This window comes from Alligator mississippiensis, chromosome 2 (genome assembly GCF_030867095.1).
Source record: "Alligator mississippiensis isolate rAllMis1 chromosome 2, rAllMis1, whole genome shotgun sequence".
NCBI classification, from domain to species: domain Eukaryota; kingdom Metazoa; phylum Chordata; order Crocodylia; family Alligatoridae; genus Alligator; species Alligator mississippiensis.
Genome location: NC_081825.1, coordinates 295,843,825 through 295,870,332, shown reverse-complemented (window position 1 = coordinate 295,870,332; position 26,508 = coordinate 295,843,825). Strand labels below are relative to the sequence as shown.

The following is a 26,508-nucleotide window of genomic DNA, read 5'->3' as shown; positions in this document are numbered from 1 at the left end:
AAGAGCAGGGGAGCAGAGATGGTGGGAGATCAAGCTGGAGAAATTTATCCCGTGTGTGTCACTTCTGGCCCATTTCATTTCTGGCATTTATCTAGGCTGCTTCTGCAGTGAACCTGCTTGAGTCCCAGATGTCCAGCCTTGCTCCCTCCATTTGTTAAAGGGCGGGGGCAGCTGGATACAGCTGCTTCTTTTTCAGTTTTATCTTAAAATATGCGTGTTACTTAGATTTAGGACAGGGAAAGAATGATGGAGCCTGCAAGCTCCTCTTCGTAATTACTGTGCATATAGGGTCTGGAACAGCAATGAGTGTTTTGGGCACAGTCTGACTGCAGTTCTACTTCCACTTCCACGACAATTCCAATTTAGGCAATGGCAGTCCTCTGCAGTTATTTACTTACTAGATTTATCTGCCACCCTTCCCAGGAAAACACCCTAGGGCAGTTTGCAATAAAAAGACAAACTATTTTCTTCATGTCCAGTGAAAACCAAACGCTTCTGAAAACTTGCTGCTTGAAGTTGCCTTCTGCACAAGTTGGAATTAGCAAGTGCATTTCTTAATGATGTTTGTAGGGGCGCAGAGACCCTCAAACACATGGCATTGCTTCCTTTCTTGCATAGGCTCATACATCATACAAAATCCAGACACTGACTTCAGCATAACAGAGCCGAATCTGGCCTTCACCTTCAAATAAGATTTTAAGTTAATACCACCCGTGGAGTCAAAGTCATCACTGGCGTAATCCTACTGAAGTCAGAATAGTTACACTATTTATTCATGTGGTCCTTTCAGCTGTTCTGTCTGGTAGGAGATTTCTACCATGGGCTTAAAAAAACCCGGCATATTCCAATTCACATAGACACCCTGGTTGCTGGGTTTCTCTTTGTATGCATGCTCTATGAATAAAAAGGGAACTTTATTTCTTCTTTAAGGGCTAAAAGAACCTTTCACTAATTGTATTGCATGAGTAAGAACTGCAGATGCCATATCCTGTCCTGGGAGTGAGCTCACTCCATGGGACAGGATTTGGCAAAGGGGTGTCAAGTCTCCCTGATGGAGCAGTAGCTCTACTCCCTTCTGGTGGTGCATCGCAGCCATAAAGCTGGATATCCCTTGTATAAGGTGAATCTCCAAGTGGGGCAAAACTGGCCCAGGACTGAGGCTGGGTGAAAGGAGCACAGCTTACCCACAGGTATCCTTTGGCAACCCAGAGTTGCTGGAACTGTCCTTCGGGGTCATTAGCAGCTAGGCATAACCTAGAGCAGTTTTGAGGTTGCTCTAAGCCAGGGGCGGGCAATTATTTAAGGTGGGGGGCCACTTACTGAGTTTTGGCAAGCCATTGAGGGCCGCATGACAGGCAGCCAGGGGCAGATAAATATGAATTTTCTAAATTTTGCGGGAGCCCCGTGGGCTGGATAGAATGGCCTGGCAGGTCACATCCACATTTTGCCCACCCTGCTCTAAGCTGTGTCGGGGACCCACAATAATGGCATAAAGCCACCATTTCTTCTAGTTCTGTCTTGGGGCAACTCAGAGAGATGGCAGAACCTGGATCAGGAAACTCTTCACTTACCCCCCTCCGTCACCTTGCATTAGCTGAGGACTTTTCACAAACCCAAGCATGGCTTTCTTGTGATGCGCCATTTAAAGGTTCAGGGTCGGTATCTGGAAACCTGCCTTTACACTTAAAGGATTCGGGGGCCCAGATCCCATTCCAGCTATTAGGTGTTCAAGTGACATTTCAATGTCTAAGAGTGAGCTTATTCAGACCAGCCTGAGTCCCTGAAGCCATCAGCATAAAAGGTGGGCGAGTGCCCTTCCTCCTCCCCACTTTCTTGAGACTTAAGGCGAAAATAAAAGCATGTCACAGAAGTCAACATGCTAAAGGTTTTCCAGGGACTCCAGTGGGAAGGCATAGGGCAGAAGGGAGACACTCTGGGTGGGTCTGTACCACTTCCACAGTGCCCTGGAGGAGCACAGCCCATCCAGCCCTTCTCATGCACCACACCTGGAAACAAGGGAGTGAAGCCACTCGGGGAGCTTTGCTACCTTCTCTCCATCTCTGCTGCATGCAGAGTGGGCAGGGTTCTGCTTCTTGGTCCCACGCTGAACAGCACCACAGAAACAGGCCTGTATCTCTGACAGCCCTGGCCTAAGGGCAAACTTCTCCTGCTTCCATGGTGCTGTTGAGTGTGGGGACAAGAAACAAGTCCTGCCCACTCTCTGCATATGGGTCTTGCCCCAGCCAGTCTGGGACATTTGTTGCACGTGTTGTCTGCCCCAGCCAGCCTGGAACATTTGTTGCACGTGGTGCCTGCCCCAGCCAGTCTGGGACATTTGTTGCACGTGGTGCTTGCCCCAGCCAGTCTGGACATTTGTTGCACGTGGTGCCTGCCCCAGCCAGTCTGGGGCATTTGTTGCACGTGGTGCTTGCCCCAGCCAGTCTGGACATTTGTTGCACGTGGTGCTTGCCCCAGCCAGTCTGGGACATTTGTTGCACGTGTTGTCTGCCCCAGCCAGCCTGGAACATTTGTTGCACGTGGTGCCTGCCCCAGCCAGTCTGGGACATTTGTTGCACGTGGTGCTTGCCCCAGCCAGTCTGGACATTTGTTGCACGTGGTGCCTGCCCCAGCCAGTCTGGGACATTTGTCGCACGTGGTGCCTGCCCCAGCCAGTCTGGGACATTTGTTGCACGTGGTGCTTGCCCCAGCCAGTCTGGACATTTGTTGCACGTGGTGCCTGCCCCAGCCAGTCTGGGACATTTTTCGCACGTGGTGCCTGCCTCAGCCAGTCTGGGATGTGTGCTGCACACAGCACCTTCCCTAGCTGGTCTGAGAAGCAAGGCACATGTAGTGCCCATTCTGGCCAGCTCAGGACCCACGCTGCACATGACACCTCCCTCCGTCCCCCCAAAAGGCTGCCCTGGCATGGGTACTGTGTGCAGCATGGGTCCTGGACCTGCTAGAGTGGGCACTGCATGTGTAGCATCTGGTGTATGGAGGGAAAGGTGTGTGGGCCTGATCCAGCTGGTGGGGCTGGCCACGCACCACTGATCTGGCCCACAGGGCTAGATGAGTTGGACACCCCTGCCTTAAACACCCAAGTGCCACAAAGAGGCATAAAGGGTGGAACAGGATGAGCCCCAAAGCACTCAGGTTCATCTTCACAAAATAATAGCGTGCATCTACAGGAGAATCATTTAGACAGTAAGAGTAAATTAAGCCCGAGAGATCTCATTAACAAGAAGCCCTACATTCAAGAGAAACCCTCATGATATATTCTTCCCCTCTATTTTTCTAGTCTGAAAGTCAATAAGGTCTCCAAAGCAAAGCAATGAACCCTGTAGCAGGCCAGTCATTTTCATTACCTTAGAGCTCTGCTAATTGCTATCATTTGGAAGACTAGCTACAGGCCAGAATACATATTGAACTAGTAGCGTCTGGCACAGAGGGGAAAAACGCAGAAAGTAGAATAGCTCTTTTGTTGCTTCCACGTTTGTACAGTCCTCTCTATGCAGGAAATGAAGCTAGACAGTGCCGTACAAAAATTCAGACATTAGGGACCATTTCTTACAGCTGAAAAATGGAAAACTGGACCTCCCAAACTACTGGGGTTCAAATACCATATGTATGTTCTTGCATACAACACCGTCCCAGAATAAAATATGCACCTTGTTTTTGAAAGACAGACTGCATTAAAAAAACGATCTTTCCTCATACTAATTAACTAAGTAGCAGCCACTAGGGAGCTGAGCCTATTCATTGTTTTACTCCCTGAGAAGTGTGTGGAGATTTTACTTCTGCTTTTGCCCAGTAACCAGCAGAAACTACTCTTACCATATTTCTCACTTATACAGGGTCTCCAAAAAGTCCTTGTGCACTTTTAAACTTTAATAACTTAGGTTGTAGGTATGGTAGAAACAATCTGTAAACAGCATTCAAAAGCAAATTTATTAAAGTTTTAGGACAACTAGAATACACAATGCTAGACTTCATAAGTAATAATGAATTTATTCTTAAATAAGTTGGAGCTCCGTGCCACTATGCTCTGAATGTACTACAGTTCCTAAATGACGTTTCCCCAGAGAAGTGGGTAGATAGAGGTGGACCAATTGCTTGGCCACCTCGTTCACCTGACCCGTCACTGTTGGGGACATGTTAACAGTGTAGTTTACCCTTCAAAACCACAGTTTCTGGTGGGACTTAGGGCTAGGATCATCAATGCAATTAGTGCAGTAACTGAAGAGCAACTGGGAAACGTTTTCAAGGAGTTGGGAGATCAGATTGAGCACTGTATCATGATGGATGGTGGTTATGTTGAAATCTAGCATTGTGTACTCTAGTTGTCCTAAAACTTTAATAAATGTGCTTTTAAATGCTGTTTACAGATTGTTTCTATCATACCTGCAATGTATGTTATTAAAGTTTAAAAGCATACAAGGATTTTATGAAGACCCTGCTCCCTCGGGGCTGCTATTTAGTTAATTAGTATGAGGAAAGATTGTTCTTTAATTCGGTCTGTCTTTCAAAAACAAGGTGCATATTTTATTCTGGGAGGGTGTTGTATGCAGGAACATATGGTATTTGAACCCCAGTAGTTTGGGAGGTCCAGTTTTCCATTGTTCAGCTATAAGAACCCTGCAATTTTCAGCAGCTCATTTTTTGGGGGAAAACGTGCTGTACGTGAGAAAATATGATACTAGCTGCAAGGAGCAAGCAACCGACATGAGCAACACAGAAAATACCCACGCGGGCAAGTTAATGGACAGGGAGGTAAGCTGCCTTGGTCTATTCCTCATGTCTCAATTGATGTAGGGAAACAAAAAATAATACAAGGTCTTATTTAGTGCTAAAGAAACCAGCTCCCGTGAAATCCATTCCAGCACCCACTGACCCGCACCTGGCAGGGATACGGCACCTGGAGTGAGGACTGGCTCCTGATAAGCACGCGACTCCCCACCCCGCCCCGGACGGAGGCAGAACTGCTGATAGCGCCGACTTGGCAGCACAGCCATGCGAAGTGCCTACGTGCCCTTGCCCTGGGGCACTCGCAGGACAGAGGCCAGGTCCTCTGTTCCACCACCACGGGCACTGAGAAAGGAGGCACAATCAAACCAAACCTCCCTTTCCATTGCAGAACCTGACCGAAGCCATTCAGAAGGGAGTCTACCCCGTAAGGAACAAATCACAGGTTGAACAGAGCAACTGGGATTTCAGCAACTCCTTCTTCTTCGTGGGCGCGGTGGTCTCCACAATAGGTAGGTTTGGGGGGCGGGGAGGCTCACCCCCTTCTGCCTTATTTTCTTTTTATAGCCTTAAGTGATTGCGCTTTAAAGGAGATCAACTACACATGTTCATGGGCCCGAGCGAGAGGCAGCAACTGCCTTGATCTTCAGGCCTCACAGCTGCTTTATGTACCGTTTGGGTTTGAAAAATACCAATGGCCTTGCATAGCTCAGTCTCCCACTCTGCCTCTTTTACTAGCCGTGGAGTCATCTCTTAAAATCTTGGCTGAGTGGTTAGCGGCGGGTCAGAGAAGGACTTGACTTCCCTTGGTTTTCATTCCAAGGTCAAACAAGCTGTAAATCATTTCTGTAACTGCTGTAAAGCGTGAAAGAATGATAGGAAACAGCTGGATTCAGCTGGGCCATCAAGGTGGTAGCACCGACATGCACATGGATGGTGCATGGATTATATTAGCCTACTCACAACTCCTTCTGCTACCAGCGGAAAGAAACGGAAGAGGGGCCAAAGCGAATACCAGCACTTTTCACTCCTCACTGAAGCGCTGGGCGGTGCTGGAAATGGCTGCAGACCGAGGCTGCAGGTTTCCAACAAGAAGCAAACAGGCATCCAGAATAACATGTGGCCTGAGGGTCTCCAAGAAACCTGCAAAGCCCTTTCACTGTGAGCCAGAATAGTTCACGCAGCCCAGGATAGGGCTCTTGAGATGCTTTGTACTGCTGCAATTATACTGGTAGAATTAAAGTGATTCCACTTTTGCAAGCGGATCCGGCCTTAATTCACCAAACCCAAGTGAGGTGGGTTTCAGGCTCAGCTATGGCCAAGGGGACTCATGCTGCACTATTAGAGTGTGGTTGCCTCCTCAGTCTGGGCCTCAAACCAGAGAACGAATTTGACCCCAGGTATTGCCGGTTTGTTCTTATTAAAGTGCTTATTCCTGGCAGCCACTCCACTCCAGGCTGCGATCCCATCAGATCTCACAAGCTCAACAGGGGCAGACCAAGGCCAGGATTTTGTCTGGCCGGGGAATGCAAAAGAGGTATAGGCCTACCAGCAGAGGACTCTTGGCATGGACACAGCTCACCTGGCAAAGCTGTATGATGGATGCAGAAGTGGACCCAGGATTTTGAAGAGGGGGATGTGAAAGCAGCACCTGGCATTGCAGAGGTGGCTTCACCCACTGCTCCCAGGATCCTCCTGCCCTCAAGGAAAGCAGACTGCACTGTGGGATCAGCAGCTGGGGATTTTTTAACGTCCCCAAAGAAGGTAGGAACTCGTCCCCCTTCCCCTCGCTGCCCAGAGGCACATCCCCTCCCCTCCTCTCCCCACCTCCCGTTGAAGCTGTCCCCGTTCTCCTGGGGGCAAAGGAAGCTCCTGTCCAGGTCCAGGTAGGCTTCACAGGGCTGGGCAGCAGGTGGGGGCCCCCTTCCCTGTGCTTGCTCCTGGGCTAGCAGGCAATACCTGGGAAGACCAGGCAGAAAGGAGGAACCCACCCACTATTGCTGCTGCTGTTCTAGGCTGAGCCCAGGCCTCGTGTAGCCTGCCTGGAGCGGGACAGGTGCTCCCCTTCCCCTGGGACAGCGGACACAGTGGCAGCAGTAGGCAGGGGAGATGAGACAGAGTGGGGAGGGGATATGTTTCTGAGCACAATAGGAAAGGGGACCAGGGGATTATTACCTTCTTTGGGGACTTAAGCAAGTCCCTGGCTGCTGTTCCTGCCATGTGGTCAGAAAGGGGATGAAGCTGCACCACTGCATCCGCTCTGGATCCACCCCTGCTGCGCATGTATTGCAATACTGCATCCTCTCCCAAGCACAAGTTGTGCCAGTAAGAAGCAGAGTTTTGGTGACAGAAATGCAATTACCCCAGCCGGCAGAGTCCTGTTGACTGTGCGGATCCTTCTTTCTCAAAAGACTGCCCTGCCCAGCAGGCTATGGGCAAGCCTAGTTGCGGGAGGGAGGCGCTCCATGCCTTCAGCTAAAGCTGCCCCCCAGGGCAGCCAAGATTGCATGAATCGTGGAGCCACGTGGCCAGCAAGCAAGCACAGCCTGACTCTGCTGCCTAGTGGTTTGGGCCTCCGGGATGGGAAGGCCTTGGTTCCCAGGACCAGCCATACGCATTACATTAGACAGGCATGGGATAAAAACAGCAAAAGCCACCACCATGGCAGCAGGGACCTTTTGGCAACTTAGTCACTTTAGTTTTTCCCAAAATCTGTCTTGGTGCCTATTGGCCAGTCTGTATCTGGCCGATCACTTTGGAGAACACTTTACTAAGAGATCTCCGAATAAAACCCAGGGTGCAATAGGATACGGTGTTGCACGCTCGATGGATTACAGGCTTGTATTAAGCCAAGACTGTACCACAACAGTAAGGGAAGCTGGACTCTTGGGATGAACAGTTTCTGGTGAAGCCTAAAGATGAAGTCCTGAGCATTTATAACAACCACAGATCCAAGGGTGGCTTTTTGCAGTCGCACATTAATGGTGGCCAGCATCCACTTTCTGGCTCCGTCCAGGCTCCCCTGCAAGCAGGGAGATAAAAGGTGGCTACGTTTCAGGGAGGGTGAACTGACATGTGGATAGAGGCATGTTCATAGAAAACTTTAGAGCTTCTTGGGATGAAGGGGCCTATTATAAAGTGATGTATGCTAGTCTCAACTTTTGGAAATGGTCGGGATTCCAGAGATATCAATAACAAGCCATAGGACGTTGTGGAACTGTATATAGTATTTTAGTCTGTAAATAGAGAACAATTTGGGTGACTATTTCCACGTGTGACCCCAAATCCAGGCCCTTAGAAGCTCTGGGACCTGTAATGTGCTGCACTGTAATACTGAAGGGACAAGAAATCAGATGTGCGTTAATATGCAAGAATGGAGCTTATCAGCGCCAGACCATCTAAACTTTCGACGTGACGTCTTCCTTGGCCCCAGACTTCTGGTTTCTGTCTTTTCATGCTGCGTCCGCTCACACATTTCTAGCCTGTTTGAATGTCCTGACTTAAGTTTCTACTTTAAGTTCACATGGAGGCCAGGCTGGAGCCTAACCCAGCACTCTCCAAACCCTACTGCTGAGTAGGTCATTTAATCAGTTTGCTTGCTTTGATAGGGAAGAGTGGGTGGAGGGTCTAGTGAGTACTAGAAATGCTCTTGATCTGCTAATGCTGTGAACGTGCACACAGGTTCAACTTGATTAGAAGCATGGGTACCAAGGTTTTGGACGTGATCCCTAGAATCCTTTTGCCCTCTAATAGGTTACGGCACGCTGTGTCCCAAAACTGCCGGGGGCCAGCTCTTCTGCGTCTTCTTTGCTTTGTTTGGAATCCCCTTGAATATTGTTTTTCTGCACCGTGTGGGCAAGATACTTTCGCTGCTGTGTAAAAGGCTGGGGAAATGCCTGTACGAGAAGGGAATGAAAAAGGTAATCCACTTCATGTATTTCAGGATTGTTGGTGTGCTGACGGGTGGGACTTCCCAAGCATGATGCATTACTTTACAAATGCGTATGAGGAGAGAACCTCTGCTCTGGAGACCTGGCCGCCAACAGAGACAAGACAAGGGCAGGGACCGGAAATAAATACACAAGGAAAATACGGGAGGGATCATGATAGGTGCACGACGCATTATGGTCCCATTATACAAAGAGCTCCCTCCTCATGAACCGGCTCTCCTTGTTCAAGGCAGGGAGCCGACTTCTCTCCAACTCTCCAGTGTGTGACAAACTCCCCGCGCCACCCCACAAGATGGGGACTTTGTCACACATTATTTGCCCCACCCCATTTTAGCCCAGGGACAGGTTTCCCGGGGCTGTCATGGCTGATCGTTTCCCAGGGTCTCTAGCATGATGCATACAGTTCATCCTGGGAGATATCATCCAACCCTCTGTATGACTAGGCCCTTGTCTGCCAGCATCACACGCATGAAAACACAGCCAGCAAAATCCACACAGCTCTACCAGAAGAAGGTGTCTTCTGATGGCGATGTTTCTGTCCTACAGCAGAGCTAGTTTAACTGCATGGGCAGAAAACCTTCTCCTGACAGAGCCGTGGCCATACCAGGAGGCTTGGCTGCCTTAAGACATTGCCTTTGAGAAGCAGCGGCCCTTCCTAGCCTAGTCATAGGTTATGGATCAAGCTCTGCCTCCTGTGCCCCTAGGAAGAGGTCCTCTCCAGTTCCTTATCTAGGACCCCTGTATTGTGCATGGCTTGCCCTTGTGCCTGGCTGGACTGAAATTGGATTTGGTTTATTTTTCAGAAGAAGACCAAATTTCTGACTCTTCTGTTCTTCCTGGTGACGGGAATTCTAGTGTTCCTGTGTTTGCCGTCGCTCGTCTTCCAGATCATGGAAGGCTGGTCATACAGTGAAGGAATATATTTTGCATTCATCACCCTAAGCACCATCGGCTTTGGAGACTATGTAGTAGGTAAGGGTACCTCTTCTTTCTGAATTACAGCTGGCAGAGTTACTCCTGTGAGGACAACTAGGACTAGATCATGCAAAGAATGAATAAAGTGCAATATGAAACTGTGTTCCTTTCCCTGGGTTTTGCAATTCCTAGTTCCCATACTGCTCCCAGTAAGGCTCAGGTCTCGAGGAGTAGCTCAGAGTGGGTCCCATGAACCTTGGTGCTTTGCAAAGAGAGAAACTATATTTGGTGGGACAGGAAGTCTGGAAAGTTGGAGAATGAGGGGAGAATTGGGAGTCTCCCTCTTACGAAGTTCTATGGACCTATCTGCTTTGATTGCCTGAGTTTTGTGGTTCATAACATACAATAAAGACATAATTGGGCTTGTTTTAAAAGACATCATTTTAAGGCAATGATTTTAAGAACCCCAGTCTATCCTAAAGGGTGAGCAATCGTTTTTTGGGAGGGGTGAGCGCATATGTATTGCTCCACTGCAAATGGAGAATGATACACATGAGGCACCATAGACATGATCTCCTTTCATTCCTTATGCATCAGCAGACTTTCACAGACAGCACACACGTGCTCTCCTGAAGTTAAACCATGGAAAAAACCATCCTAGCTAAGCAGAAACATTCTACAAACACTCAGGATGGCTACAAATTAGCCATCCTCCTATTTGATATTTTTGGGGGGTCAACTTTGAGCTCAGCTAGCACTGAGTTGTGACTGAAGGACCAAGATCTTGGGGACTGGAGTAGCTGACTCCTGAGGTCCCTCCTAAACATACGGTTCAGGAATCTCTGAGTTTCAGATATTTGCCTCACCAAAATATTTTCTTTTTGCTGCTGTAATGAACCCCTGAAAGAACTCAAAATAGACTCTAGAGTCCAAACCACTGTCAGCAAAAGTGAACAAATATCTGGATTTTGTAGACATTAAAGGATCCTCTGGAATACTTGTCTTGCCAGTGCCTTGCAAACCAAAACGTCCTCTCCCATGAGAAAGAAAAGCAAGCCACACTGGAACTGGAATTTATAATATCAGTGGCTTAAGTGCACTTAGTCTAGCGACCTCATGCCAGTTGTCAGAGGACAGGCATCCATCACAGAAAAACAGCTCCTCCTAAGAGACCCTTTAGTTCAGCAGATAGACCAAGAAGGGAAGGCCATGGAGAGTGGGAGGACCATGGGAAGATTCTCCCTAGACCAGGCTGAGACGCTGGTAGGATGACATAGGTGAATTTGTACAGACATTGCCTGTACTTTACCTCTTTTGTGAATGAACAGGATGCCCCAGTCTCTAGGGCTGATGATTCAGCTTTTCCGCAATGACTTACCATATTTACTTGAATCTAAGATGACCTGAATTTAAGACAACCCCCCAATAATTAGATTCTATATATGTAAAATTTGCAAATTTCTTAGAATTGCCTAGGTATAGAATCTAACTGCCAGAAGATCGTCTTAAATTCCTTCTCCCGACTGCTACATCAGGCAAAGCACTAGCTTACTCCCCAGTCTCCACCTCTTCCCTCTCCCTGCACCCCACTTACCATCAGATGCTGCTTGATCTCCGTTCCCCCCCAGGAGTATAGCACATGGAAGCTCAGCCCTTGCTGGGCCATGCAACTATGCTGGCACTGGTGACTGACTGGGCAGAGGACAGAGTTTGCACGTGCTCCATGACTGGAAGGAAGCCCATCCTGAGCCAAAGTCAAGCTGCACCTGGCAAGAAGGGGCGGGAGGGCAGGAAGCTGGTGTGGCTCTGACTCTGGCCCTGACCCGGCCACAGCAGCCACCTGCCTTCTGCCCCTGCGCCCCACCTCCCCTTTGTACATGAATCTAAGATATGGGGCTTTTTCCCTTGTCCTGATGGAGGAGGCACACCTAATCTTAGATTCAAGCAAACATGGTAAGTCATGCCAAGAAAGAAAGAAGTTAGACTGGAACATTGAAACACCGTTTGTTCTCACATGTAGTTTCATAGGATTTAAGGCCATTGGATAAGTTCGTAATTCACTTAAATGTGTAACATGACCCCTGTTTTTGACCTAGTGCTTACTATTGTCACAGACATTGGCTATCTGCACCTCAATTATACGCATAAACTCTTCAGCCCCCTGTCTGCTTTGTAACGTAATCCTTAACTGAACCGGTGAAACTGACGAGAAGTGGTCAGTTTCAAGGCTGCTATTGGAGGAATAAGGTGCTCGAGAAACAAGGCAGTCAGCCTGAATGAGGTGCGAAACATTTAGCAGGGGCTGCTTCTGAAGTTATGAGCACTGTTAACTGTAAGTCAAGGTGAGTGCATACTGCAGCAAAGCCTTTCTTCAATTCCCAAGGCTAGGCACTTAAACAAAGAGCACTGTAGATTACAGGCCATTACATTTCACTCAAGTACTCCCCATTAATCCTAAATGCTTTTGTTAGAGTAAATATTTCAGTCCTCAAAAACTAAAATGTCTGCAAGAATTGGAGCTGGAGAGACCAAGATGCCACCAATACCTGTGACCCCAGCAATGGCAGGGAATTGACCCGATGAGATATATCCTGAGGATCCCTACAAGTGAACTCCACTCCACTCCACAGAGCAAGGTGAAGTCTCTCTTAGGTCCCAACCACTGTGACGTGGGGGGAAATTCCTTCTTGAGCCCAATTCTAGTGACCAGTAGGATCCTGAACAGGAAAGGAAGACAGCAACCAGGCACCCGAGAGGGTTCTCCGCACTGACTCAGAGCATGGGTCCGCTTTGCTCAGTTTCTACTCTCTCTAGCCATGGGCAATCTCTGTTACTTCCAAGGAAGGTGTTAAAATCCCAACTCCAATAACTCACCAGAGGAGGGAAAAACCCTGATCAACTGCCTATAGGTTTTATGGGCTCAATTCTCTGTGCAGCTTAATGATTGGTGACTTAAAGTCACCGGGAATTGGAAGGCATGCAGAACCTCGCAGGGTAAAGTGCAGAGAGACAGAAACAACACCACAATTATCACAGATGTCTTCTCCTCCCATCTAAATTAAATGGTTGTGTCAAAATAACTGCAGCAAATGACATCCAAAACAAGGTGTGAACAGCGCTGTCGACGTCTGTTAGCACACCGTGCTGTTAACACACTTAGACAACAACACTGATGCAGCATTCCCTGCTCTCTATTGTCGTCACCCTCAGGAGGTTGTAGCTGGCTGCTGTGGAGATATTGTTCCTGCACTAGACAGCAGTAGCAAAATCACAGGAATCAAACCTCATACCAGCTCTGCATTATAGCACTTATTCCTGTTGAAATACAACCCGGGCTGCCTTGACTAAGGTGTGCTAGATGATTACATGATTTGCATTGCTGTACGTGACCAGATCTAGAAAAACCAATTAGAATATCATTTGCTTGAGCTCACTTGTACGCCACAGCCGTATTGGCTAAAACGCAGTTTGCAGCAGTTGTGTTGCAGCAGTCAGAGCATCACCCTTTTCTGTGGTGGGAGACAGCCCAGGAATCAGCTGCCAGGCTGACGCAGTGGGTTCGGGCTGTATTGTATTGTATTGTATTGTAAATATATATTAGGTCATTCATTTGGGGTGGTATTCCTTCCCTGTCAAGGAGGGAAGCATTACAGTAAGCACCACTTAAGCTTTATTTGAAGCAGTTGAGTGGTGCAAAGATTTTGGATGGGCTGTTTGCACCAGGGGAAAATCCACACCCAGCCCCCGGATACCTCCTCTGAAGCAGTGACTCCGATTTGTTTTGCTAACACAGCCCAAGTCCTAATCCCAGCTCGAGCCACTGAACCTAGAAGCTCGCAGGGACCAGGGAAGAAACGGGCTCTTGTCAGCCCTCCAGCTGCTTCGCGGCTGTTCTTGCAGCTCCTTTGCCAACACCACCCCATCAGAAACAGGCCCAGCAGCCCTACTCCTTCTGGGCAGTGTCACCACATCTGTCTTAAGGGCTGCTCCATGGGCACTGCAGCTTCCATCCCACTATCTCCTGCTGTATGTATGCCCTGTTCTACCTGCGATGGATTAGCCATGAGAAGCATCTCAGCTGCTTACCTCACTGCAAACTTCAGTCTTCAGAGGGAACTTTTACCACTGTTTGAAACGATGCTTGCAAGCAGACATCCAGATTGTAACTGCAGAACAACTTGTGAGCACAGGGCAATAATAGTAAGGCAGATTTGCTCATGATTTCTCTGCTTTCATTGTTTGCGGGGCCATATTGGACCCAAAAGAAAGTCATCTGTATAACAAAATCACTAGGAAAAATCGAGTCATTATAATTTTTGCTGCAAGCAAGCAGTAAACAGCAGTGGATTTGATACCAAGGCAGGTCAGTCCTGGCCACAGGTTTAAAGGAACCTAAATACATTTTTGTTGGCAGTATTCACTGCACAGTTACATTTGCAAAGGTCAGACCTGTTATTTGGCAGATTACATGCCTGACATGTCAACGTTCTGCCCCAGTCAAGCAGAAGTTAACATTTCAGTGAGCTTTCGGAGATGTATTATACAATTAAGGTTACATGGGATTCAATGCAGCAGGGGCTCAGCTTTTAAAACTTGGCTGGAACATTACTTACATCTGAAGACCCACATTAAATGACCTGGACAGACAAGCAGGTGTAGAGCTCCCAGTGATGCTAAAAGGTTTGGACTACATGACATACACCTCGGTCCAGTGGTTTCAAATGGAGGAAGCAGTGCAGTCAGTATGTAGCAGAGAGTTTTCAGCCATTGTCTTCATTTAATTTATTTCCTTATTACTGGGGTGAGCCCTGAAGCTTTTAAGAAGTAACAACAAATCATGAGTTTCTCCCGTATGTCCAAAAATGTCTGCTATTTAAGATAGGTATTTATCAGCTCACAGTCATGCTTCATCAGGCAAATGTTTGGAGCTCTTATAATTTAGCTGGTAAGTGTTCTCCAAGTGGCCTTTTCAAATGCACCTGTCCACTGCATTCTGGTTGCAACTGAAATGCATCCTCAAATATCTTAGTGCTAATATAATATGCTACAATGATGGCACCACAAATGATTGTGTTTTCCAGACTAGTTTCCTGCACTTTGATGTAATAAATCATTTCTTCTTTTGATAGCATAGCAACTGCACTCATTCTGAAAAGAATGAGTGCCCGAAGGGTGGCTCCAAAGAGGCTGGAGTTGGACTGGTCTCAGTGGTGGCAGGTGACAGAACAAGGAGCAATGGGCTCCAGTTGAAGCAAGGGAGGTTTAGGTTAGATATTAGGAAAAACTCTCTCACTAAGAGAGTAGTAAACCACTGGAACAGGTTACCCAGAGAGGTGGGGGAAGCTCCATGCTTAGAAGTTTTTAAGACCCAGCTAGACAAAACCTTGGCTGGGATGATATGGTTGGGGATGGTCCTGCTTTGACCAGGGGGTTGGACTAATGTGACCTCCTGACATTCCTTTCTAGTCCTCATTTTCTATTAATCTATATTTCCTTGAAGCAGCAAGCTACATTATAAACAATGCCTTCTGTGTATTCACCATGAAATACCCTGATCAATAGGCTAGCTCAGTCCATTGTATTCAGGCAAACCACATTCAGCTGCTTTGTTAACTCTCTCCTGTTTTTCCTCCTTGCCTTTAGGTAAGCAGCCTGAAAGGCAATATTTTCCCTCCTACCGATCTTTGGTGGCCATTTGGATCATGTTTGGCCTGGCTTGGATTGCCCTCCTGTTTAATTTATTGACGACGCTCTTAGAAGACACTGAAAAGAAAATCGCCAAGGATCTCCATAAAATGGGAAAGGCGGGTAAAGAGAATGAGGAAACCCTAAAAAACTACCAGCCTGCTGGACTCCTGGAGGAAGGACCCTCGTCGCTGGGCTCTGGAGGAGATGCACGAGACTGGGAAGAGGCGAAGCTAGAGAAAAATATGTTTTCCTTGGAGCAAAATATTGTAAGGTCAGATTGAGATCAGGTTGAAGAGTCGCTGCTCCAGCGTTATAAGGACTAGACTGAAAGGAGGAATTCCTATGGGGAATATCATTTCTCCCACAGATGGGTAGCTTTCCTCTGCTGTGGCTCTAATGGACATGTCTGTATGGTTTCTCTGGAGCTTGTGAGAGCCCCGTTTTCAAGCCCGTCCTGCCCCCCTGCTCCCACTCTACAGGTGTCCAACCTGGAAGGGGGGCAGGGGCCACCCCCCTGAGGGCACTGCCTTGAGAGCAGCAGCAAGGGATGCCCTCCAAGCAGCTTCACTGCCTCATTCCTGGGTTTGGCAGATGCAGAGCGGGCATGGGTAGGCAGCAGGGCCTTGAGACTGGGGCTTCTGGGAGTGCTCTGGAAACGGTGCAGACACAGCCAGCGCAGCACAAGCCAGGGGGTAATGATGATGCTCACTCTGCCCTCCCAGCTAATAATGCATAATAAAGATAGTTGCCCAGGAGGCTTACACGAAGGCAACCACCACGGGGAACACCACCACCTAGTGGCATCCCTGCAGAACAGACGCACCATGTCTTCACGTTTAGCTGGTGTCGGAGAGACGGTGTAGCCAGGAGGGATGGTCCAGGAATTATATGAGAAGGGAGGATTTGGGGAGCTGAGACCTTTTACTGGACCAGCTTCACAGTTGGGATAAAGCTGGGTGAGCTTTTGAATGCAAGGCATTCTTCATCAGTTCTGCCTTGAATTTAAAAACTTGTCTAACTTTACCCCAACCACGCAGTTGCTCCAATAAGAGATATCACCCCCCCCAAAATCCTTGCCTCTAACAGGTATACATCATTCTCAGTGTATGACAATACACTGCCATACAGCCATAATCGGCTGGCATGCAAATACAGCCATAATCGGCTGGCAGGCAAAGAAAGATGCGTGGCAGGACGGCAAGGCGGAAACTCCGATCAGGACCAAGAGAGAACGTGGGATAAGCAGAGGTGGCCATTTGGATCATCTTTGGCCTGGCTTTTCCAGCGGAGGTCTGGTTGGAAAACAGCATGCTCTGCTTTCTCCCATTTCAAGCCGAGCTGAAGGCCTTTGGATTAGGTCCTTGCAATGCTGACTCAGCCACTGGTTCAGTTTCTTGCCAGAGAAAGACACTTTTACATAGATCAAAGCATTTTCCAATGAAGAAGTCACCCACCCCACTTGTATAGTGGTCCTAGCTTGACACACTCGTCATCTGTGGCATCTCAGCTATTGCCTTAATTACATTTCTACCTCTCTGGCTGCAAAACAACCTTCCACATGTGCTCCCGATGTCAGTGCTGCCGCCTCGTCTTCCCAAACCTGAAAACTGACAGCAAAGTCAATGGTCTGGGCTAGATTTCACCTGTAGCCCAATGATGGCTTCAATTATTGATATTAAGTCATTTTATTTCCATGGGTTTTAGCATCTGAAGGAGGGAAGCAGGGAGCAGCTATGCCTCTGGGAGGGGGATGAGCAGGGTCTGAAGCCAGAAGTGGGCAGGGAAGAATAGAGGAGAAAGACAAAGAGGGAAGAGAGAGGAAGTGAGATGTGAGGATGGGAAAGAAAGAGAAATAAAGGGCAGAAATAGCAGAGGTCCTGCAAAGGGCAGGATGAGGCGGTCCTGAAAAGTAGTTACAAAAGCCACCCTTTTCTCATTTGTGTGGCTGCCATGACTTCTGTAGGGCGGAGGGGGGTGTGATGGTCTAGTACAGCTCACCCCGTCCCTGAGAGCCGAGTTCAGCCTGCTGCACAGTCTGGTTTGAGCTGCGTAGCAAAATCCGGCAGGTCTGGCTACATCAGCCAGGAGCATGAAGATTCACTCCCCGGCCCATGGAGAAAGGTCAACACAAATCCCAGTGCAGACACACTCGTATAGGTCTGTTGGTACAAAAATGTGATTCTCTACCAGGGAGTAGTGGCACCCTGGGGTGCCTTGAGATTTTTTCAAGAGTGCCGTGGCACGCCACGCAGTGTTAGCTCTGAGATTCACAGGATAAATCCAGGGATTTCAAACAGGAATCCCTGGTGTTAAAACCAGTCTGCCCTGTTGTAGCCTTTCTGAGGTCTTTGCAAAAGAAGCATTGCTCTAATATTTTTCTGTAGTCCAAAAAACAAGCAAAACTTAAGAGCTGGCATTTTCCAAGGGGTGCCTTGAGTGTAATGAGGGGGGCTTGAGCTTCAACAAGTAGAGAACCACAAACATAGCTTATTCCATTTAGGGAGTGGGCATAAGACAACTGGAGTTCCTCTGCAGTATGATCTGAGCTCTGGGCACCTGACCCTGTGGCAGGTCCAGCTTTTCCTGATTTAAAACAGCTCTGAGCACATGAGGCAGCACCTCAGAGCAATTCAGCTGTGCGCCAAGAAGGGCAGCTTTACCCCTGGCTAAATCTGTCGTGCTTCCAAAAATGCAGATTCCTCATGCTTTCGAATGCCCAGCCTGCTCACATGCACACAGCTGACACAGCATAGCTTGCTCCAGGTTTTGTCAAGAGAAGTGGCTTCACGTCTTCCTCCAGGGGTCTGTAGCCTGGGCTCACCTTGGGACTTGCAGATGTAGCACCAAATGCAAACTCTGCAGTGCAGACAAGCCCACTGCGTGATGCTCCTGGTTTGGAAACAAGGGAAAACCTCAAAATAACGTCCACGAGCAAAGAGGCCATATCAGGGTCTGGGGATGTGGTGGGTCAGCATTCTTTTCAATGGAAGCAAAACCCTTTGGACGCTTTTGTTCAGAGGAGCTAAACAAGGCATAGGGTGTAAGAGCTGATTGGGACCTCGTGGACCTCAAGATTTCGGGAGCTCCCAGCTGGTTCTCTGGCTTCTCCAGGGGCTTATCAACGTGCACATGCACATTTTATGCCTTTAACTAAACCCTATGCCCATATGGGAAGAGAAATGAGCCACAGAGGAAGAATGCACCATAACTGGATCCACATGACAGGCTGTACCGATATAACTATTTTGATTTTTAAAAAATCACACACCCAGCCAAGAGCGTTTAACTGGTTCAGAGTGGGTATAGACCAGACCAGAGATGGACTTGTCACCTTCTCCTTTCACCTTATAGATTAAAGTCCTATTCTTCCTCCAAGGGTGACTGAATGCTGTAGTATTTTTCTCCCTCTCTGCAGCTGGTGGCTCTGTCACGTAGGGATTGCAGCACCCAAGGAATCTAACTGGTTGCTGTTGCAAATGCCCATCTTTAGGCACCTCCTCAATTTGTGGTTTTGCAGATTTTGCAGAAACCGCGAAATCCAGGATTGTCTGCAAAATCCTCAAAATCAACAGCAACAACAAAAACTTAATACAAATCAAGTGCTGGCTCTGCAGTGGGAGCCAATGGTCCTTGTTGCCAGGAGGGGAAGGTGCCAGCTGGCAGGGCAGCGTGAAGGGCAGCAGACAAGGTGGTGGCTGCCCTCTCATCTCTCCTCCCCCCACCAGGCCCCTCCACAAACCAGCACCAAGGGGCAGGGCCTCTTTTCCAATCATCACCAAGGTGTGGGGTTTCCGCAAAATGCCTGCAAAATCAGCTCTGCACATCATGAGTGGGCTGCAAAAAACCCTTTGTCTCGCTGCTATTGAGTAGGTCCCTATCCACCTTTATAAATTATGCACTCAGAGTCTCAATGCTGTCCCAGGAAACCTGAAGGCCTGGGCTGAAGCCCCCTTCTCAGCCATATCACATGCCTCCCAAGACAGCACCCCTAGCAGAAACCCAGGACCCGGAGAGCGCACGCTGGCTGCCCAGCTGCAGAGAGGAGTGGATGGGAGGAGGACTTGTAACACTGCCTGGTGATGCTGGTGCCCTGTGCAGCTGAGTGCAAGATTTGCAGGGTGGGCAGGAGATAAAGCAAGATGGGCCCTGGCTCTGTGGCTCAGTGGGGAGGCCTCTCCTGGGAACGGGTGAACCTAGGTCTCCCCTGTGCTGTCAGGACTGTTTATTCATTGTGTGCTAGACAGTCAGCAGTTCAAAAGCAGAAATAACCCTGGCAACAAAGGCCTAAAACTGTCTCAAAAGGGACCACAAGTTATACGTTAGAAAGAAAGAAGTAAACTACAGGGGTGCTGTGCTGTGGCTTCGGTGAGCTATTCGTCGCTCACCCTCCCCGCATCGCGTCCCTCTCCGTGCTGCTTATCCCAGAGTACCTCTGCCATCAGGAAAGGACATCCCTGTTATATGCCCCCAGCCTGTCTACACTACAAAGGTCTACCAGCATAGCTGTCTCTGGTAGGTGTGTGAAAAAAAAAATCACACCCTGTAGCTAACAGAATTGCGCTGCCAAAACCGCTTGCATAGATGCAGCCGTGCTGCCAGGGGAGTGCTTGTGTTGACTTGGGAGACATCATTTATGGAAGTATGATAGTTATCTCAACAGAAAAGCGGCTTCTGTTTGACCCTGCTTTATCCTTGCCAACGAAGCTCTGCTCTTCTAGTGTCGACAGGCCCCCGTAACAGGGTTGAGTGCCTCTGTGCCGGCCCGACCAGCCAGCCCCGTTCACACAGGATGCCCAGACTGGACAAGATGCCCTCTCTTAAGGGTTGGTAGAGAAGGGTGTAGAAAGGTGCGGGAGGGAACTGAAGGGACTGCACAAAGAGTATCCTTTCAGGAGATAAGGGGGAAAACCTCTGAAAACGGTACTTTGTGGTGGACATAGGGACCACGGCTGTTTTGATATTTTGCCTGTGTCGAAGAGTGAAACGCGAGAGCTTGAGTGTGGCAGTGAGTCCTTCTTGGCTTGAGTCAACAGGTCAACTGCCTTCCACCCGGGCAAGGAGAGGTCCTTATCACTGTACAATCACTCTCACACCCTGGAGAGGTCAGATGACTTCCCCCTTATTTTACCACTAGATAAACAAGGTCCAGAGGAGATCATGCTGCTTTTCCGAGGTTATTCCAGAAGGCTGTAGCCGAGCTAAGGACTGACCCCAGACCAGCATCATCACCACTAGGACCATCCGCCCACCTGTTCTTCACTAACAAACTGGAACCCAGCAGACGGCCCCTGTCTTCTGCAGGTATTTCCTTCAGACTGAAAAAAGATCTCCCCAGAAATCAAAACCTGAATCAAAACTTCGTCTCCATGTCCCGAGCTTTCAAAACAGTCCCCAAACGTCCAATTGAACAAATGCAATCCAGGCCCCGCGTTAATGCACATTCGAGGCCAGGAGCCTACCTGCCTGAGGCACTTACTGCGGGAATTGGATCCATCCTCAGAAACAATTCCGCCGAGCAGCAAAGGCAGCTGGAAGCCATGGGAGACCAATAACAGCGGTCGTCACGTTGATGGATCTTTGCTGAATGGAGCCGTGCCAGAGAGCAGTTCAAAACCCTTCTTACCGACCTGGCACCACAGACCCGCTAAGAGAAATCCAATTTGCTTAGACAAGCCTCCCATGCGTTTTCCAGCTCTCCCGCTGCTGCTCACTTTCAAAGGGAAGCACGTCTAAGGCGAGCCAAATGTTCCCCAAACATGAAATCAGTTTCAGAAATACCCCAGAAATATGATCATGAAATATTTTACCTTGGATTAAACAGCAACAGCATGTGCCTGCATTCAGCCTGGGCTGCTCTTATACTTCCCACATGCGGAGCCAAGTCCTTTGCTCTGGGTGAATACGCGCAGTACAGCCTTTGCACTTAGAAATGAATAGCCCGTCCAGGGAACACGCAGAAAATACGGTTCCTTCCACTTTATGGAAGCATCCCCCGCGCTTAGATCTGGACTTTGATCAATCGTTAATTAGCGTGCGGGACTGGTGGGGACCTTCTGAGGTCTAGTTCGATTAACAGAGAGCTCATTTTTGAAGATTTGTTTCCGCCCAGGGTGGAGGGGCTATTCAAGGTAGTGAAGCAGCTGGGCTGCGTTTTTTGCTAATGCAGCAACATGCATCCAACAGCCAGTGGAGTCAATTTTTTTTGTTGGTTTAACTTCAGGCATTTCAAAAAATACTAAGCTTAAGCTAAACGTGCTGTCCTCTCCGCTCCACCATGCTCAGACAGGCCTGCTTTACCTGATTCAAGTCAGAAATTAAGGGAATTCATGGAGCACAGTCATTTTTGTACTCTTATAAAACAACATACAAACCTACCTTCCAGTCCCGCTGCTCTTTCTGCCTCGAGGTCACGTTCAAAGACACAGAGCGGTCTTGGTTTAACCCTCTTTTTTCCATTCCAATCAAGCTTAAACTGGTCTAAAGACTTTTTGCCGGCTTTATCTGCAACTACTCCCACCTCCACAGAAGGCGGAGGCCTAATTGTTGAAAAGAGCATAGCTGAAGCGTATTGCAGTGCACTGGCCCCAGTTGGCAAAGCATTCCCTTGAGGGCTATTATAAGTGAGAACATACTCCTGTGGCCTCTCCATTCTGCATCCTGGGCTGGATCTAATCCCCGTGGAATCAAGTGTATCCGCCACCCTCCACGAGAGGGTTTGCATGTGAAACATCGTCTAAGACAGCTCTTTTACAACCACTACTTCATTCAGGGGCAACGGCATGCAGCCAATTCTAGGCATCCAAACTGTCCTAGCGTATTACTGCAGATGCTCCCTGAACACGCTGACGAAGCCATATTTGCTTCACACCGTGCGATCCACCTAATAGAAAGAGTTGATGTGGGTTTGAAAGCCTCTAGGTCTGGTCTCAAAAAGTGCTAAGCACCTGCTATGTAGTACTGTGCTCAAGTATTCAACTATGAAGTCTGCAACACTTACAGAAGTCAACTGCTACCGCCATCAATCTGGAGGGAATTCTCTGCAATTATCAGGTTAAGGTCGTTAGTACTCGAGGCTGGAAGAATCAGCATTGTGACAGTTTTGACTAGACCGATGCTCAACCCCCAACCCACAGGCCATATCCAACTCACAGAGCCATGTCATCTGGCCCTCACAGCTCCCCAGGGGGCTGGAAATTTGGCAGTGGGGGAGCAGCGGCTACACTGATTGCCACCCCCCCTGCTGCTGAATTGACAGCCCGTGGAGAGCTCCATGGGCTGGATAACATGACCCTCTGTGCCAGATTGTGCCAGTATATGGCTGGATCCAAATGTTCAAGGTTAGGCTGGCATGCGGCCAGATCCAGGCATGCAGAGTGGGGGTCAGTGAGCTGGATCACACCTGTGGACTGACCCCATGCAACTCATCTGGCCTCTGGGGCCAGAAGGTTGGGCGCCCCTGAACTAGACTACTTGAGCATGTCTATATTGCTATTTAGGACCAAGCTTGCCTGTCATCCTTACCTAACCTGAGATTTTGAACAGTCCCTTCCTATCCACACAACTTTCCCACTGCTGCACACCAGGGCAAGAGGAGAGACAACGAATAGACAGACAATTCCCAGAAGGGACCCGATTCAACCCTTGGACATCCAGAGCTGTGGGCTTGCAGTGGATCAATACACCTGCACCTTGAGATGGCTCCAGAGACAGGGCTTCCACCACTAACCCCAGAAGTGAGAGGAGACCCACATAGGATGGCTCAGCTCTCTGCTTCCCCAGGGGAGCCAGGGTCAGGCAGGTAAAGCCTCTCTGTAGAGTGGGAAAATGTCTCTGCAATGAAAGAGTGCTCCCAGCATAATGCTGGCTGAGATAATGCTTCACTTTGGATTTCCTGACTTTTGAAGGAGATGGCGATGATGCTCCAGAAAGCAGTTGTCCCTTGGGCCCCAGCATCTTCAATCCTTCCTTACATACAAAGTCTAAATCCTTTGGAGGGACAAGTAAAACTCACTTGGGACTCGGCACTGGCAATTTTGGGCTGGTATTGGGTCTTTGACTAATGATTCCAGATTCTAGACGTTCATTCTCACCAGTATGAACAAGAACAACTCCAAACTCACTTAGCAAACTTGACAGCTTTCTTTCATGGTGGGTTCTGGACCTAGTTACAATAATTCTCTACCAGACGTTTCAGAATGACTCATTTTGCTGAATTAAAACAAGGCAATCATTGCATCCATTTAATTGGTGGTTCAACATGCTTTAGGAGACATTTTTTCTGCAAAAACTGTCCTGATTTCATTTTCAATTACTTTCACAAATGTGGTTGGAAAACACTAACCTATTTTTTTTTTTTTTTTTTTTTTTTTTTTTTGCAGTAAGCATCTGGAACTTGAAATAACACAGAAGAATATATAAAGAGCAATAATAGATTAATTAAGTGGAAAGAGGAAAAAATGCATAACACTGAGAAATGAATGGAGATATAACCTGAAACTTAGGTTAGATTCTTTCAGGAGCAGGACTGGCCAGAAAGGAGAGCAAAGTTACGAAGAGAAGAAATGCTGCTTGAAATAGATTATCATCAGGGATCCTGGTTTTCTCTGATAAAAAAAAAAAATCCCCAAGTTTTGGATATAAAAAAAGTGACCCAAAATCCACATTTTTCCTTGATTAAAATTAAACATCATTATCTACTATAATAAAAGCAATAGCACTTCCGTCTGTGTGTCTGTAACGGTCTGGGCCAACTGTGCATGCGCTACCCAGAGCCTTAGGACGGACAGACACGTGGATTGAATCCAATGACCTGCCTTTGTTGGCTGCTATAGCAAGCACTCACTCTCCTTATGTTGCTCAAATACTCTTATAAGTTAAAATCTCAGGGTAGTCATTCCCTAAGCAAAATACAGAAATTTTGAAGGAAGGACAGAGATGCCAGCGCTGGTAAAGAGGAACAGTGACAAAAGCTGGTAACGACTGCATTCCACCACCATCTGATGCTGGACATTTTTATCACAGAACTTCAGTTTACATGATGTAAAAGTCATTCAGGTTTTTTTTTTGTTTTTAAATCACCTCTGACTTAACAAATCAAGAAGGTGAATGTATCCTTTCATAAAAAAAAAAAAAAAAAGACTAAAGCAGAGGTGGGGGCAGAGGCAGTCGGGGCCAGGCTGTGCTCCCCACTGCACGGTGTGGCACAGGGAGAGGCCACGGGGTGTGGCATGGGGCGTGTGGCCATACCGGGGGGCATGGCTGAGAGGTGTGGTACATGGTGCATGCGGAGGGCGTAGCATGTGGGGCGTGGTGCTCGGCTGCAGGGTGCCACAAGAGGAGCGGGTACAGGAGGCACAGGCAGTGCCCACTGGCTGTAGCACATGGATGTGGGGTAGGGCACACCCCTATGCCCGCTCCCCACATGGCACCCTGCAGCCATGTGCCACGCCTCCTCCCAGCACACCCTCCACCACACCCTAGGGTCACAACCCATGCCACGTGGCTGCAACCGGCGAATGCTCCCTCCACCATGGCCACTCCCTGTGCCACGCCACTTGGCCACGTGCCAGCCCCCCCCGTGCACACTCACGCCACACCCCAGGGCTGCTCCCCACACCACCCGGCCACAGTCGGCAGGTGCTCCCCATACCGTGGCCGCTCCTGGTGCCACAACCTGTGGTGCGCACCCTTCTGCTACATGCCCTGCGCCACACCCCAGGGCTGCTCCCCATGCCATGCCCTGTGGCCGTGTGCTCATGCCCCCTTGACACGGAGCTGCAGGGAGGGTGGGGTGGAGCGGGGCAGAACCCAGAGTGGCAGGGGGAGTGGGGCACAACCAAGAGCAGCGGTGGGAGGAGTGGGGAGCAGAGCAGGACCCAGCACGGCAGTGGCAATAAATCAAAAATATTTTGCTAGCGTGTGTGTGTGTGTGTGTGTGTGTGTGTGTGTGTGTGTGTGTGTGTGTGTGTATTTGTGTGGCATTTAATTTTAATCATGCGAAAATTTGGATTTTGGGTTACTTTTTTATCTCTGAGACTTGGGGATTTTTTTTTATTTTATCAAAGAAAACAAGGATCCCTGATCATGGGTCCCATGCAAAATAGAGGCTGATTATTCATCAGAACAAAACAAATGGGGGAAAGTAATTGCATTGTTATAAAAGGGGGGAGGGGAGGGGATCAGCATTTTACCTAAAAAATTCCTCCCCTAATCACCATACTTTCCCCCAAATATAATTAGTGGTTTTGATTTAAAAAAAATACATTACATTTAGCTAAACAAAAAAGACTCGTAATAGCTCCCTCCCTGTGTTAGTTTGCTGTTTTTATGTTCCCCCCACGCTTGCAGTATCTGAAGGCTTTCTGTATGCATTCAACAACAGTGGGTCTACCCTTAGTCCCTGGCACTTGTCCACTTCACATTGCAAAATTTGTTTGGGATCAGGCTCCTTGCAAGACGGGGGGCGCACGGGAGGGAATTCATTTCACAAAAGGGGGGAGTTGGTAAGGGTGTGGGAGTAGAAGGGGAACGGACCTGCCCGCGGGGCACAGACGCCGTTCCAAGCAACATACCCTACAAATGGTCCACTTCCAGATCCATCTGATCATCTCTGGAGAAGTCAAGGGCCTTGGCCCCAGCTGTGATATGTTTCATCTTGGTCTTAGTGATGGTCCAAAGACATCACGGCCTTCGCTGTGGCTTCATGGATGGAAATTTAATCTCTAGCTGAGGCTACTGGAACCAGAAGTTCACCAAGAACGGGAAGGAGTCGGTTGCTCGCAGCAGCCAAAGCCGGCCAGAGGTATTCTGTGCCAAGCTGAGCCTGTGAATCATCCTAACGCTCAGGTTCAAGGTATGATGAGCTGCAGTGATAACGCACAGATTGCGGTGGACAAATCCTCACCCAGGAGGAAGCTGACAGGCTGGAGGTGAAAGGAACCCTTTTTTGGAAACATTTGCTACCTGGTTATCCAGGCTTAGGAAAGATTGCAAACAGGACTCCGAGGCTTTGCACAGCTTTGATGAATGGGGCCTGAAAGCCTTTGATGGAAAGCAGAGAGGACCTCTAGGTCACTTCTTCAAAATCTTTCCCATTTCCTATCAACATCACTTTCATGTTACCAGAGTTTTACTGGTGCCAGCTGTTCATCATCTGAGAGCTATTTTCTTTTAAACGCACACCTAGAACACAGCTAAAAATAATACAGCAGCC

At 48.5% G+C, this 26,508-nt stretch overlaps 1 protein-coding gene across 2 annotated transcripts in view; it reads left to right on the top strand.

Annotated features, from left to right (window-relative positions):
• The window catches only part of LOC102577225 (potassium channel subfamily K member 16), a 34,783-nt gene extending 9,691 nt beyond the window's left edge, over positions 1-25,092 (top strand). Inside the window, exons 3-6 of one of the 2 annotated variants that reach the window (XM_059723364.1) lie at positions 5,135-5,255; positions 8,497-8,663; positions 9,497-9,665; positions 23,675-25,092. In XM_059723364.1, coding sequence (XP_059579347.1) covers positions 5,135-5,255; positions 8,497-8,663; positions 9,497-9,665; positions 23,675-23,697 — 480 coding nt within the window. In that variant the 3' untranslated portion in view covers positions 23,698-25,092. Of the gene's footprint in view, positions 1-5,134; positions 5,256-8,496; positions 8,664-9,496; positions 9,666-15,251; positions 18,002-23,674 lie in introns of those variants that run through there. The other variant, XM_019480013.2, reaches the window with a different exon arrangement.
• Positions 25,093-26,508: the final 1,416 nt, after the last annotated feature.